Below are 16123 nucleotides of genomic sequence, written 5' to 3'. Positions count from 1 at the left end.
CCACGGAGACGCAGAGAAAACACTTTTGTTAGCTAGCTAAAGGCATATTAGCCTTAGAGAGGAAATGAGGTACCGGGATTTTTGTCATTCATTAGAAATATTTGAGACAGTTACGCTAAAAACAAGTGCCATGAAGAACCAAAAAAAGAAGAGAAGAATCACTGTTGTCTGGCGAAAAAACGCGACGCTAAGAAAGATGGCAGCACAGACCGCGTCCTGACGTTGTCATTAGCGTCAGCTCTCTGTTGAAAGGTCAAGCGGATGAGTCATTTTAGGCTCATTTCTCTCAAGGATTTCCTCACTCACGCACGGAGGGAACATTTGTCACCCGGCTTTTGCAACACCTTCGCCGACCGTGTGACATTTCGCCTAATTATTCCTTAGCATGTTAACACACGAGGCTAATGAGGCGTGTTAACGGCAAACGCTGACAAAGACGGAGTGGGCCATTAGGACTTTAGCAGAACTACAGCTCAATCCCGGCTATCCTCAGCTGAGAGATTCCTATTTTAGGCCATTTGCATCTTCTCAAAGAGGCGATCCCTCAGGTTTGCGTTGGCGGCCGACAGGAGCTCGCGCGGATAACTCATTCTTAGCAGCTCGTGAATTTGCCACGCTGATTCTTATCCCTCCCCTGCACATATAAAGTTGCCACGCAGTTTACAGCCTCATAAATATTAATGGTGGCTTCATTCTCCCGGGCGAAAGCCGACTATAAGTCAAGGTCACTGCTGGGATTTAACGCCAGCATTCGGGGGAACTTTGCATCAAAGGAATCGCGACGATCCTGCGCAGAAAAGCTGCAAAAACACCAGAAAAGCAGCTCGGAAAACGACCGCGGACTGTTATTCAGCGCTCTGATTCATCAGAAAGGCCTCCGAGGTAAATACAGGTCCTGTTTTGGGACAAATCTGGCGATTTAACCTTTATTATGACGCCAACGGTCAACGGCGCAGCGGGTGCAGCGAGGCCAAAACCTGACGGGATAAAAACGAAGCAGGAAGGAGGCTGAAAGGGTGCGGATGGAGAAATAAAACTTAGAAAGCTACTTAAGATGTTGGTCAAGACGTTTCCTTTTTAAAAAAAGCAGTGATGAAAAGGGCACTTCAGCCCTCCCACAGGGAGCAGCAGTCGCCGGCTCACCCAGACCACCGAGGAACGACAAGTGAAAAGAGCACGTCGGTGTTCACGCGTCCCGTCTCCCCCACGGGCGCTACAGGGAAAGAAGGTCTGCGTGAGGGCGGAGCTAATCAGCAGCATTACCGACCAAATGGACGCTTCCAGACGGGGAAGGGGGGAGCGTGTAGGAGTGGGCACATCTCGGAGGCGAGGGCGGGGGCGGCGGCGGCGGGCGGGGAGGCGTGTGTGCACTTACGGAGCTCGCCCACTTTGAGAATCTCGCACAGCATCTTGGTCAGCTCGATGCTGCTGCGGCCAAACGGACACTCGTGTTTGTCCTCCCGGCTGCTGTTCTCCAGGACGATCTGGACACACAGACACTCAGATCAGCCGAGGGGGCGGCGTCGCCGTCTGGGTCGCCTCCCACATCTAATGGCATTTGTGGTTCTGGAGTCGAGCCTCAGATTTAAAGTCGACCTACATCAGATTTGTGCCTCGTTTGGGCGCCGCTAAAATGCTAACCAGCTGAATTTAGAGCAACACTTTTTGTCAGTGATGTCATTTCCTGCACCAAAAACAAGCCAAGAAATTGCTTATTTACACCGACTCCCCCTAGTGGACACAGGTGACATGCAAATGTGTAAACTGTAGTCATTTATTTATTTATTAAAACGCACTTCTACGTCTCAATAACACCAATCCACAAATCGCTAACGGGGGAAGAAATATTAATCGGGGAAGAAACGTAAATGATTTCAACAGTTTCGGCGGAGAAAACGCAGTTTCAGACGCCGCCTCGTTGGGGCAAAGCAAAGGCTTACTCTGATGTAGGCGTCCTGGTGGTGCCGGGCGAAATACAACATGTTATCCAGAGCCAGCATGCCTGGGGGGATCTGGGTGAAGTCCACAGCCGGGTTGACGTGGTTCTGAGAGACAGAGGAAGACGTGGGCTTCATATTTAGAGCAAATCTGATTGTGCTTGTTTTTATGCCGACTCATGGCGCGCTGTTAGCGCCGCCGCCCAAAATGGACCCCACTCACGATGAATCCCAGCTTCTTGTAGTCGCGGGTGTACATGGACTTGCGCTTCTCGATGCTGCCGCTGTTGTTGGGCTCGCACTCCACGTCGAAGGCGATCCTCCGCAGCTCGAAGATGATGTCCCTCTGAGCCTGCGCGTCCGAGAAGACAGCACGTCTGAAAGCCGCCACTTCGCTAATCTCCTCAGGATTCAACAACGATGCGGCCTCGCTTCTGACACGCGGCGGCGCCTGAGGACGTTTGGCCCGCCGCCACGCTTTTATCACTCCAGCCAGAACAACAGCGGCCATTTTGCCTTAAATATGGTCGGACTGGGAGCAAACAAGCTGCTAATGAAAGATTAATTGGTGGTTTGCATCCACCGCTTTAGGGGAGGGTTTCTCTGCTCCCCCAGCTCCCCCAAGAGTGAAAATAACTCGGTCTGAGCGGACGGCGGCTACGCGTTCCACCGTCTCTTTAACCTGCTCTGGTTCCGACGCTGCTAGTTTGTCTGTTTAGTCCCCACCTGGTCCTGGGGGTCCATCTTGGTCATCATGCGGTCCTCCAGAAGGTTAAAGGTCAGCACCTGCAGCACATACAGCTGGTGGGCCATCTCGTCGTTGACGGTTGTGGTGGCCCGGATCACGTTCTGTGCGTGGGGAGGAGGGGGGGAGGGGGGTATTGGAGTTTGAAGAGAGAGGCAACGAAGAATAAGAGGATTCGGGAGGGATTGAGGAGGATTAGAGAGCATAAGTCAAAATAGAGGAAAGGGAGACAAACTCAAAGGAACGACCTGGAGATAACGAGACAAGGAGGAGAGAACGGTTGGACTCACACTGAGGATGATGGAGCGCAGCTGTTTCTGGGCCAGAATGTGGGACATCTCCTGCAGAAGGGGGGGGGGGGAGACGGGCAGAAAGAATGAGCGGACGTTCTAATCGAATCAGTTCTTCTGGTGAACTGTGGCGGGGGATCAAAGCCGGGAAAAGAAATCAAAGGTGGAGGGAGTGAGCGTTGACGGGAGGGGGTTATGGAAAGAAAGAACGGAATCTTAAAATGGGACGCTAAATGCGCCCATTACCGTCTGCTAGGGTGCAAAATACAAAGTGCTAAGCAAGGGTGCACTTACTGTCAGGGGACAATTTAGGATGTCCACAATGTGCTCATCAAACTAGCATACGGTGAGCAGCGAGGAAACAGAGTCAGAGACAGAGAGAGAGTGAATGAGCTGAGAAAAGAAAAGAAAAGAACTGGGACAAAATGCATTTTGAGTCAGGGGGCAGCAGCTTGTGGAGGGACTGATGAGTGACTGGATGGAGGGTCGAACGCGCGGCCATCTGTGCAGGAAACACACAACTCAGGAAGCGCCAGCGTCATTAGCCAGCCGCTAGCTAACTGAGTCACCGATTCACCCCTGCGGAAAAGGACCGAGCGTTTTTGTGCGAGTGCAGGCTGCACACGTGCACTGGAGCCTCGCGCTGCGCAACTATTTTAAGGTTTGTGCGCCGAAATACGAGAAATTCATTGACTGTTAATGAGGCGGCACATCTGCGGACGCTACGATGGTGACTGGAGGAATGGTGAGACTGGCTAGAGGGTAAAGGGGAGAAATGAGAGCTTACTGGGCACAGAGACGTGAGTTGGTGACAAATAAGTCATGGAATTCTCACTGAGAAAGTGTGGCCTCACCTGTCGCTTCTCCTCCGGAGCTTTAAGGAAGAGAGCGTTGATGACAGCGATGGTGTACGTTTGGATGTCCTGATCAGTCCTAGGATTGAATGAAAAAGCAGATTATTCACCAAATGCCTGCGACTCGGCAGCTTTGTGGCTGAACGGCGATCCACGCACCCCTGAAGATGAGGGATGAGCTGGCCGATGGTGATCTCTTGCGCCACCTTGTAGTAGAGGTCCTGGCTGTTGAGCACCATGGACTCCAGGATGGCCAAGGAGCGCTGCAGCACGGCTGTGTCCATGGCCGACTTGTTCACGTAACTGGCGATCTGCAACAGCGCCGGGGGCGTTAAGCAAACCGCCCGGGTTTTTGTGACACAGTGCGACTTATTTTCACCCGCTTGGATCCGGAGACATTTTCTGGGCTGACCTTTTTGATGAAGGCCACAGAGAAAGTGTCCCAGGACACGATGCCATGGTCCATCAGCTCCACGAAGGCCGTCAGAGTGAAGGACAGTAGGTCGCCGAAGCTACAGGACAACACACACACACACACACCACAGGAAAATTGTCTCCAGCAGATGGCATGGATATGGTATAGCTGCAAAGCCCAGATGGCTGGAAACATAACGAGGACGGAGCGGTCAGAGGGAACAAAGAGCGGCTGCAGGGAGCAGGAGAGGACACAGGAGGAGATTGTGAGTCCAATGCTGCTACCAGAGGAGCTGCAGAGGAGACAGGGAGAGAGGAACTAATGTGACAGAGCGAGCAGACGCTCCCCAGGAACAGCAGAGACGTCCGGAGGTCAGCTGCAGCCGGGCAACGCGGGGTGGCTTTCACCCAGAGCCAGGGAGGGTGAAATTCATGCATTTACATAAATATTAGGAGGGGGGAAAAAATCAGATGCAAGGAAGCCAAAGCAGATAAAGAACACGTGTTAGGTCCACATATTGCCGCTGAAAGATGGTAAATCGTATGAAATCTTTAAATTAGTACACACGTCTATCATCACACAACTCATGATAGAACAGCGTTATTATCTCAGTAATGGGGGATTTAATGTCTTTTACAACATTGTTCCCTGGTGGCGGAAACCGGTACTTCATGTTACAGCACCAGCGATAGACAACATGCAGACGGATAATTTGCACTTTTGGGTTTTGCTGGAATTATCTCCACCTGGGGTTATCCAACATCAACAAGATGTCCAAAATTATCTTGGAGCCATATGCTAAACCCAACAGGAAGTGAGATATTTTCATATAAATACGAGCGGTTTGCCATAGTTTCAGCCATCTACAGGTCTTGGATTTTAATAGATCACCTCCAGGCCACATTGGATCGGTACGTTCTAGAAAACCTTGCAGAACTAAATCGGCAAATTCTTATATTGGCCCCAGAGGGGATTTCTGCTGACATTTCCAGGTCTCGCAGGTTAATGAACTCCTCCGAAAGCTTTGATGAGCTTGTCTTCATATTTTTACTGCTCTGTCTGTACACGTGGGCGGCGCTAAGCTGCAAAGATTTACTTTTACTCACACATATTCAAATTAGGCTCAGAGGTCGCGTTTGTGATGGTTGTTTCAGTCCAAACGCAACACAACACATTATTAGATTGCGTCACAGCGCCACCTGCCGGTCACAGGAAGCAGCCCTGCGTGATATGTGTTGCTTGAATCGCTTAAAAAATTTCAGCTCTAATTATTTACCCTTCTGGCGTAAACCCGTCACGCCCGACTCGTCAAGCGTGGAGGGGTGCAAGGACTGTTTGCGGCTTTAATTTAATATTAACTCTACAAAAAATGATATCACGAGCAGTTTCGTGTTCCAGAATAAATATCAAGGTTAGTTTAGAGAGGATAGGAGTGTTGTTAGGAATCAGAGGGAAGAATAAGCTTTAGTAAATCCAACATGGATAAGTGCTGCTGCAGGCAAAGTCTGATTATTCAACCAGAGCAAGAAAAAGAAGCCTTTTTTTGGAGAGTATACGAGGAGTCTTGTTAGACTGTGAAATTAGGATAAAGTAGATGCTTTTTCTGCTTAAATAACCCCCATGCATTAAAGAGCACCGCTGTGTTCACGAGCCTGTGGCGCTAAACACTGGTGTGTGCATGAATCCAAGGCTAGAGGCTTAAACATGCAGGTTAGAGAGAGTACAGGTCCAGTGACGATTCCCGGCCAGGAGGAAGAGGAGGAGCTTACCAGGGTTTCATTATCTTCTGTAGTTTCTGATAGCGCCTGGAAAGATGTGAGAGACTTTGGCATCAAAGGAATCGAGGAATTCAGGCATCATTAAGAGATCTAAACCCAACATGAGGGACAAACATTTCGCTGGAAACTTACTGTCACACAGTGAGCGTGAGAAGAGGGGAAAGTGGACAGAAAAGGATCAACTTTGGTTGACTGAGAAAAGAAACTCATCTTAAATCGGTGTGTATCACTGCACAAGTACAACAGCGGGTCTATTTTTCCTTTTTGAGCTGTTTGGAGTTGCACTGTCGGTCAGAGTCATCTGGACTCTATTCTGCTGTCCCACATTCGTCCAGTAGGGGGCGGTGTCTGACTAGACTGGCACCCATCGGCAAGTCAGCCGATTTCCCCTTTTTCCTGAGCATCTGCGACAGGAGCATTAGATCACTTATGTCGCCTGCTCTACAATCTCCAGCACTGATACACTTCCATAATTACAGCTCACCGCGGTAACCAGAGGCGTCGCCGCGCCCTCGGGCGAACGTGGCGGTGCTGAGGGTGTTTAAACCCTCCAGTAATGAATCGCAGACCCCAGAGATGGTTGCACATTCCAGCCCTTTGTTTGAATTCTGAATTCTGTTTAAACTCAGGGAAAAACAACCAGCAACCTCAACCAGCACGGCGTGCACGAGCATGTTTGTGGTCCATCGTCTCTCATTGGGCAATAAGGGCGAATTAATAAGCGTCGCACGGGGCAGAAACCTGGATTCCTTGCAGTTTGCGAGTGCAGGCCTGTGCGCATGTTTGTAGGAGTGCGGGAGCTTTCCTCTAGATGTTATTTCCCCCCTCTTCTGGTTCTCTCACTACACACACACACACACACACACACACACTCTCTCTCTCTCTCCCTAAGGCACCACAGCTGAGCAATTTCACCCAGCAAAAAATGTCCTTGTTTCAACCTTCAGTCGAGGCCTCGGCACTCAGGCTCCGGAGCTGCCAGACGCGTGCACACGGTGAGGCCAATCTGACAGGCACGGTGCACAAAGAGGAGCAACGGCCTTCGGGCGCCACTCATTTGAATGCGTGTGCCACTGACTGCATGTACGGTTACATCAAAGCCCGTGTGTAGTTCAGGTGTGCGGAGGATCCACACGAGCATCCTTGACATGCTGTCTTCACAGCAGCCGCTCTTTTGTAGAGAGTAAAGGACTTAGAACTGACTTGATGACTGTTTCTGGATCACAATACACACATTCATGTCTCGTCTGGGATGTTGGAATCTTATTTCCCGGCCCAGTTTGACACTCAACTTCCACGTTGACCAGTGCGACGGTTGTTTACACAGTGACGTTGCGTTAGCTAGCTGAAGGCTACGTGAGTTAATGATTGAGAGGCGTACACGTTTGTCAGCCTCCCTCAGACTCTTTCTGAAGTTTAGACAGAACAACATCTCTCTGGGAGACGTGGAACCGGCTCGACGATCGTTTATCCCGTTTGATTTTCAGCACAAAACAGCGCCAGCAGCAGCATGATCACCAAGAACCTGCCTGATAACCTCTGACCTCCAGCCGTCGATGATTGAAAGACGTTAATAAACAGTTAATTAACCACTGTAACCGTATCAGTGGGTCCCTACAGTGCAACTCCAGAGCCCGCGGGACTCTTACTGATCTCAGAGCTGTTGGGTGACGGACAGTGAAAGACAGGAGGACAGGGACAGAGGAGACACAGCACCAACATCACTTACTCGGTCCCGCTCTCCACCATCTGCGTGAGCAGCGAGATGCCGTCTAGGTTGATGAACTCTTGGGCGAAGGTGATGTCCCGAGACGCGTTAGCCAGGTCTTTCAGGGCCTCCAGCTTAGCGTCCATGCTGGACGACTGGATCCGCTCATGGAGCTGGACCGCGGTCTGGTACTGGGAGAGGAAGTGTGTGTCAGCTCTGGTCCACAGGGGGGTTGAGAGCATTTTTACCTGCTGGCTTACTCACAGGAGAGGTGGTCAAACGCAGGATGGAGCCATTCTTGATGTGGTTGCGATTCTGCGGAGGATTGAACGAGACACGGGAGGACGTTAGCGAACACGTGGACCTATTTTTAGCTTTCGCCCCTCAGCCTGGAATTCACCAAACCTTCTCTGTGATGTAGAAATTTGTTGGATCAGCGATCTGCAGAGCAAAGTTTTCAGGGTTCCCCAAGGACCACCTGAAAGCCGACGGACACACACATACAGAGAAACACAGCATAATTAGTGCATCTAAAGTCGGAGCTAATGGGACTTCTGCAGAGACACTGCAGGACAAACTCACCCTTCACACACTTCTTTAATGATGGCCGACAGGGGCTTTTTCTGCGGAGAGAGAAGCAGAACCTGGTTTAGCCCACAGCACAGACGGCAGTCAATCACCCGGACAATGGGAGCGATACTAGGGCAGGTTGTGGGATTTGGCACCATCTAGTGGTCAGGATGGATTAGCAGGAATGCTCAGTTCCAGGCTGACTTTCCTTTGTTTTTTTTAAATTACAAAAGTAAAACAAGCGTTTAAGGCTTGTCTGTCCGTTCTGGGCTACTGTAGAAACATGGCAGAACAACAGTAGCAGCCACGGAGGGGGACCCGCTCCAATATTTATGTATTATATACTGTATAAATCCTGACGCTAGATGACTAAAAAGCTCACGGACGGCAACAGTTATCAGCTTCTCGTCACATATAATTAAATAAAATCCTTTGATCCCATTTAACTGCTCCGTTTTTGCCACTTTGGTTTATCCCTGCACTTCATGCCGAACTTATTTAAGATAATTTGACTTTTATTTTCTGAGTAAACACACACACAAATGCACAAAATCCATCATTCGCACAACCACAGGCACACACGTGCGGCGCCTTTGCATCCACAAAGAGTCCCACTGCTGCATGCAGCGTTGTGGATGATAAGACTGAACTGGGATTTTCCCCGAGCAGCCGGAGCGGCGGCTTCAAAGAGCGGAGGCTGACGTGATGGAGGACTTAGAGGGAGAGAGATGCTGACGCTGGTGGGAAGGTGGGCACATACGACAGAGGAAAGAGAGGTGGCAGAAGAAGAGTGTGGGCTGCCGAGTGAACAAAAGAGGGAAGGGAAGACAACAAAAGGGAGAAATAAGTAAGTTACATACGAGGGAGGGGGGAGGGATGATGGCAACGCAGAGGAGGGGAGTGGATGATGACAGCCAGAGAACAGAGGGAGAGAGAGGGGATGGAGGAATGTGAAGAGCCAGCACATCATTTATGGGATGAGGTGAGAAATGGGGGGGGTGTATGTGTATGTGTGTGTGTGTGTGTGCTCACATTTACTATTTATTGTGAACCAAACTCCTCATTCTACTATCAAAGTGAGGTCATGTTTGCAGGCCTCCACAACAGGGATGGTTAAGGTGAAGCTGGGCAATGGTTTATGTCCATCAAAGTGTATGTGTGTGTGTGTGTGTGTGTGTGTGTGTGTGTGTGTGGTGTGTGTGTGTGTGTGTGTGTGTGTGTCCAGCTCCTCAGTGCTCGACTCCATGAGAAATAAAGAAATTGAAATACACGCAAAATACGGTCAATAACATCTAAATGTTTTAAACAATGGGTTTGAAGAACCGAAGGATTTTTGTAGTTTTCCTGGTCCAACCATGAGTCCTGCGCTGACCAACAATATTCTCCAGGTTTTTACTCTTCGTTAACAAAGAACTAATGATCGTTAACCATTCCACCTTCGTTACCAGAGCTGAGACATGATCACACACTCGTCTTCTCAGATTTGGACGACACATTTGCATTTTCTTTTTAATCAAAATCCCTCAAATGTTGGATGAATTCAGACAGACTTGGGGAACATAACTTGGAATAAATCTAAAATATCTTTTTCTCAATATGGAATTTGGGAGGAATTCAGGACAACACACACACACACACACACACACACACACACACACACACACACACACACACACACACACACCTGGAGTTCAGCAACTACATGTGTGAAGTGTAACCAATGTGTTACTGTGTTATCACATAAACACCCACATGTTACGAAGAGTTTTATCAACAAAATAAACCCCAACCACACACAAACATACACACACACACACACACACACACACACACACTCCCGTGCTCATGACTCACAGCCGCGCGCCGCTGCAGGGTCTTTTGTACTGAAGAGATGCAGAGGGAAGAGGAAGAGGTGGGGGTTGATAGTGGAGGACAAGAGAGGAGGAGGAAGAGGAGGAGGAGGGAACGCACAAGTTTTCACACTTACGACAAAAGACGGGGAGGAGGCGTGAGAGGGGGGAGCGCCACGGGAAAAAGTGAAGACAAAAGAGGAGGAGGGAGGCGACAGGCAGAGATGAGAGAAGGGGGTGACAAACGGGGACGGGAGGAGGACGAGGACAAAAAGTCAGAAGAAAGAGGTGAAAATGATTTCCTGTTCTGGGCTCAGCAGCCACACAAGCGATGGGGGGGGGCACTGGAGCCCAGACACTGGACACAAACCCCAAACGTGGGTGACCACAGCACCTCCGGGCGGGCCCTCCAGAACCTGGTTCAGTATTTCACTCAGTGTTCCGTCCAGAACGACCTCCTCATTCTTCCTTGCTCTGACTCACGGTCTTGTACAATCCATCCGTGAGTCACATCACCAGCGGGCCAAAATAAGGCCATTTGAGACGCCGCGTGTGCGACGAGTGTGTGCGGAGTTCACACCGGAAAATGCAAAATGCAACTCCATTCAGATAAATCAATATCCCAGATTTAAAAGGCTTCAGAGATAGCAAAGAACTGTGGTTTTAGCCCGTAAACATGGAGGACTCTCCAGTTTTGGCGCCATTAGTGGGCTGTGAGACTCGTACCTGGTCTATTTCCATGAGTTTGGGGAAGGCGTTCGGCCACTCAATGGCCACCTTGACGATGTCAGATGGCGGCGGCATGGTTGGTGTCGGGGGACGGCTGCCTCACCCCTGCCTCTTCGTCGCGCGCTCGCCCCTGGATGTTATCTCATTCAAGTCTGCGGGAGAAAAAGAGGCGGGATTAGTCCGGAACTAAAGGTCTAGTGACATCAGAGTCCATCTCTCTGCACCACGATGGAACAGGAAGCTCCGAGACCCGCCGGTCATCAACCCGGACCAACTGCGCAAACCAAAACCAGGACGGCGTCCTTTGGGGTTCCCGTCCCCACAGTGGAACCAGTGGGCGGCCTCAGGAGCTTCAGAACTCAGCTCAGCTGCTAACGAGGTCACAGAAGCTGAAGCCAAAAGTTGATTCCGCCCCAAATTAGTTCACCTTCTATCACCCAAAAAGCAAGGGAAACCAAAGTGCCGGAATCCAAACTCCAAACTTCATCCGCCTTTCCGGCAGCCTCTGATGTGGCTCCTCCCTAGATTCTGTCCCCAAAATGTCTGACATGAAAACGACCAGCTTGGGCGACCTGAAACCCAGCAGTGTTCTATAATAACTGCAAAAAAACCTCAAAACACAGCTGGGCTGAGCCTCGCCGGGAGATTTTGGGTTAAGCCACTTTTATGTTCATCCAAATGCTCCGAAAAACCCCAGAGACACAAATGTAGCATGTGTATCCCCAAAAGTGGAGAGAGGCATCAATAATTCTGTCTAGAAAGCTTGGCTGATCCTGGTACCTGCTAAAAACAAACCTGTTTACATAATTCTCTAGATCTAGAATGTATGGAGAGGCGCCAGATCAGGTCCCTTGAGGACAACGCTGGGGCGGAGCATGTGCACGCTTGTGCACGCTTGTGCACGCTTGTGCAGCAGGGTGAAACGGTTGTGTGGCACAGTTCTGGTAAAGCCCGGGACTGATGAGCAAGCATTTGGTTTACAGATAGTTGGGTGTAAGTAATAAGACTGGCCCGGCGTTGTGTGTGAGTCACCCCATAATGAGCCACATAGCCTTTATTCAAGAGGCCTGTTGCCATGGTAGCCAGTGCATCAATAGCGAGAGATGTAGATGTATCTTTCTTTCACAGGCTCCTGTCACTCTGGAGTCATGTTAGTCACAACTCTGTGGAATCGGGCTCACTTGACCCCGTATTTTGGAATTAACGGCTAATCGTAGCTGAAGTACGCTAATCCCCGCAAACGTGCGTCGCTCTGCTCCAAGCTAGCAGATGGAATCTGACTTCCAGCAAAGTGCAGTGAAGGAGGGATGCAACCGGAGGCAGAGACACACCCGAACATCAGGCTTCACGAGCTAACTGTTTGGAGAAAAAACAGCAGCAAACAAACAAAGCCTGAAAATCTGCAGCCTTCCTTTATGCAAAGATGAGTGAACTCTGCATATACGTAGAATCATTTTGTGACTCACGGGCAACGTGAGAGTAGTATTACTCATCTCTGCACATTCTCATTCGTGTCCACGCTAAAAAAAACAAAAACAGGAGAGATTTCAAAAATGATGCAGCTCACTGTTGGATTAAAAATCTCACCATTGCTGGAAAAGTTCAGCTAGTACTTAATATGTCAATACCACATTATCTACGTCTTTCAAATTCACCTTTGTAGCGCTAATTAGCAGGTATTGGCAAGAAAAACAAATGCGACCATCTATCAGCCATCCCATGGTACCATAACGTGCACTTATCTGTCTGATTAAGTGTAGCAGTGGTAGAATATTCAGCGCCGCCCTGATCAGACCAGCGGGAACCCAGATTTAGCTGCGGGTCGTTGAAATGTGGAAACATCAGTATGACATCGGCTCAATATTTCAGCTTTCCGCTCTGACCTCGCGGGAAAATGACCGACGACCCTGCTGCCTGGCCTCTGCTCTCTGCTGCTGCTGCTAGATGGCAAACGCTGCTGCGCTAACACAAAACCGTAGCTTTGCTCGCCGTCATCTTCTGATAACGATGGATGAATCAGCAAGACAGCCTTGAGGCCTATCGATTGACCCAATGCACACACAGACACACACACACAGACACACTCGTGCCTATCTCATTGCTGTCAACCTCAGTAAATCCCATTGAATCACGCTCAGGTGTAATTGAGAGGCGCAGCAGTCCGGCACCCCCGCCGCCGACCCGGCACTCATTAGCTTAAGGTATTCTTCCAGCAGCCGGGTCACACTCCTCCACGGAAACAGCTCCTCCTGATCAACAAGCCGGCAGAGCTGCGTGTGTTTATGTCAACGCGTCGGGAGCACTTTCAGGGTGCTTTCGGGTTAAAAGAAAAAAAAAAGCTAACATGACATTTCCCTTTAGCTTCTTTCTTTCGCAAACAAAGCATCCATTGGCGTTAATTTATCTCTTATTTCCAGGTAATCGCTCCGCGCAGTCTCACAGTCTTTGGTAAAATATACCCCCCTCAAAAAAAAAGCTGCCATAAATCTGGCAATGGAAAATATTAAGCATAATCCATTCCCATTTATCTGACACACATTCAGATCCCTTTCATCAGCTTAATTGCACTAATGTACTGTATGCAATAACATGCTGCCAGACCCATCAAACCATTACCAGGACTGGGCTTCGCTCCAGTAAAGCTAATACGTGCGCCTGTGTGCACCCGCTCACCTGCTGCAGTCAGAGGTGTTTACTGTTGGATTACAGGGAGTATAAATACTCCATTTTATCTGCTAAAGGAAGGGGGGGGTCTCAAGTTACCCTGTGATCTGATCTCCAACCAGAGGCCAAAACTGAGGAAGCAAAATCATCAATAGAGTGGAGAGAGGAGGGAAAAAGGGAGCAAGAAGAGGAGGAGACGAGGTCAGTGATTTGTTGGGCAGCAGCAGAGGGCTCGGTTTCACCTCAATAATTCATGGCCCGTAATGTGAGTGGTCGCATTAGCGAGGGGGGGGGGCAGCGATGAAGGTCATGAGAACATGACAGGAAATGGATGGAAGGAAGAGATGCAAAGTCAACGAGAAAGGCTTCAAGATGAAGCCGCGCCGAGGAAAAGTTGGGGAAAGTCAAGGGAACAAAACACGGATGCAGTTTAAAAGCAGAGAATGGACACGGTGGTCCCCCCATGGAAAATACTCCCCCCCCTCGGCAGGTCTGCACCAATCACAGCTCTGCTCGACCTCTGGTGACATGGAAGCAAGAAAATTCCCAGTATGAGGAAATTTTTTGCTTTTGTTTTGAAGTTATTGAGGTGGGATCGATTAAATCCATCGGGGGGGAGCATGAGCTGCAAAACAGGCCTTTCCCAAGCAGCACTTGCGAGACCCAAACTCTGCATGTTTTTACACAGTCGCCGTGGTAACGCAGCTCTGACCTCAAACTATCCTCCTTTTGCAAATGCTCATCCTGCCACACACAGACTTACACACACACACACACACACACACACACACACACACACACACACACACACACACACGCATTCCCCTGTGGCCAGAGTGGTCCTTCGTGGTACCGTCTGATGTGGAGCTTCGTTGTAATCTATCCGACACACAGACTGGGATGTATGTCTGGTGTGTGTGTGTGTGTTTGTGTGTGTGTGTTTCTGTGTGTGAGAGAGAAACACTCCAAAAAATCCCCATCTTTCATCTGAGAGATGAAACAACAGGCTTCCCAGAGCCCTGCAGAGGACTTCACACACCTGAACGTGACGCTCGTGTTACACCCTGAGGTGTGTGCGTGTGTGTGTGTGTGTGACAAACTGCCCGTGCTTTTAACAGCCGTTTTATCTCTGACACTGATCGGTGGGGTGTAGCGAGATCAGAATCCCACCCAACAGTGATATTGTGTTACGCTGTCAGGCCCCAGGGCGTGTGAGCCGACACGGATCAGAGAGAACTGGGTTTACGAGGATATCGGGTTCCCCTCAGTGTGGCGGAAACAACATTATTGTAACCTGTGTTCTACAGGCCCGGGTGGGGTCGTCTAATGAAGACCACCCTGTTAACGGGCTACATAGCAGCATGCTAGGGCCGTCCCGATCCAGGTTCTGTGCTCCTGATCCGATCCAGATGCGAAATAAACACAGTCTTGTCGATGCCGATCCGATCCGATCCACTTTGCCGATCCACAGTTGCAGTGCTGACTTCAAGCAGGCCTACATTAAAGCTATTAATACCGAAGCAGCTATGATTCACAGGCGAATTACAGGAAAGAAAGCCCACATCCAAGCTGCTCCTCGGTACATTTTTATTCAAGAACCAGGCTCAAAAAGCAAATAACTGCAGCCATTAGGAGGGAGTTGCCAGATCTTAGCAGCGAGCGTTTCTGGTCGCTGGCCAGGCAAAAACAAAAGCAAAACAAAAGCATCAGGCTTCTTTTAAAATAATTCCAGCACCGAGCAGCGCCGAGACCCATTTGCAGCCACGTCATCTGGAAGAGGGGCGCGGAACGAGGCAGAGGAACTACCGACCCGGATGGTGAACCCTCACCTTACAGACGAGAACCAGAACCAAATCCAACGCTGAACAAGAGTAGTTGGACAAGCCTCCGCTAGCCAGCCTGCGTCCGTTGCCGGGCACAACCGTCGTTGTTTACAAACAGTATCGGGCGCATTTCCTCTTCCGTGGGATCCGATTCCGGACCATTAAAAAGAGGGTATCGGGAATTTAAAGTGTCAGATCGGAACAACATTGGTGACTCCTCAAAGACAACGAAGAGCGTTCAACTAGCAGCACCGGAGGGTACCACTGGGTCCAGTGCAGGTGCAGGAGCTTCCCAGATGATGACGTCTTCGGCGGCGAGGGACGCCTTAAAATCTGCGTATCGGTTGAGTGGAGAGTGAGCGAGTCAAACCTTTATGATGCAAAAGTCTGTCGGATTTGCCCTCGCGGGTCACAGGCCTGAACAGTAAAAGAGGAAGAACAAAAACACTCTAATGAGCGTAGCTCTTCACTTGGAAGCACCAGCTAATGGAGCAGGAAACACTAAAGTGCTGCTGCGTTTATTACATCATAAACAAGAGAAGACCCGACGCGTCAGGAACGCAGAGCCTGGATTCCAACTCTGTGCTGCTGCGTTTCTCCAGTCCCAGCCGCAGAAAACAGGAAAAGCTGCTGGCTGTGAAGACAAAGGCCTGACAGAGCAGCCACGCAGAGAGGAAGGAGGAAGGAAGAGGGGGGTTCTGGGTCGGTGTTGAGAAACAGCTTCTACATTCGACTAAAGGAGGAAACAGGAAGTGCTGCT

At 49.9% G+C, this 16123-nt stretch overlaps 1 protein-coding gene across 7 annotated transcripts in view; it reads right to left on the bottom strand.

Moving 5' to 3' along the window:
* elmo1 (engulfment and cell motility 1 (ced-12 homolog, C. elegans)) overlaps positions 1–16123 on the bottom strand; it is a 51312-nt gene that overhangs the window by 20970 nt on the left and 14219 nt on the right. For 4 of the 7 annotated variants that reach the window (XM_057020140.1, XM_057020139.1, XM_057020142.1 and 1 more), the window contains 15 exons: positions 10874–11028; positions 8310–8350; positions 8133–8205; positions 7992–8042; positions 7749–7918; positions 6011–6046; positions 4239–4338; positions 3986–4137; positions 3827–3905; positions 3267–3308; positions 2973–3023; positions 2664–2786; positions 2161–2289; positions 1941–2045; positions 1376–1484 (listed from right to left, as the gene is read on the bottom strand). In XM_057020140.1, the coding sequence (XP_056876120.1) occupies positions 1376–1484; positions 1941–2045; positions 2161–2289; positions 2664–2786; positions 2973–3023; positions 3267–3308; positions 3827–3905; positions 3986–4137; positions 4239–4338; positions 6011–6046; positions 7749–7918; positions 7992–8042; positions 8133–8205; positions 8310–8350; positions 10874–10951 (1339 nt within the window). In that variant the 5' untranslated portion in view covers positions 10952–11028. The remainder of the gene's footprint in view (positions 1–1375; positions 1485–1940; positions 2046–2160; positions 2290–2663; positions 2787–2972; positions 3024–3266; positions 3309–3826; positions 3906–3985; positions 4138–4238; positions 4339–6010; positions 6047–7748; positions 7919–7991; positions 8043–8132; positions 8206–8309; positions 8351–10873; positions 11029–16123) is intronic. The other 3 variants (XM_057020143.1, XM_057020144.1, XM_057020146.1) reach the window with 3 other exon arrangements.

This window comes from Takifugu flavidus, chromosome 21 (assembly GCF_003711565.1).
Source record: "Takifugu flavidus isolate HTHZ2018 chromosome 21, ASM371156v2, whole genome shotgun sequence".
NCBI lineage: Eukaryota > Metazoa > Chordata > Actinopteri > Tetraodontiformes > Tetraodontidae > Takifugu > Takifugu flavidus.
This window is presented reverse-complemented; position numbering and strand designations above follow the sequence as displayed.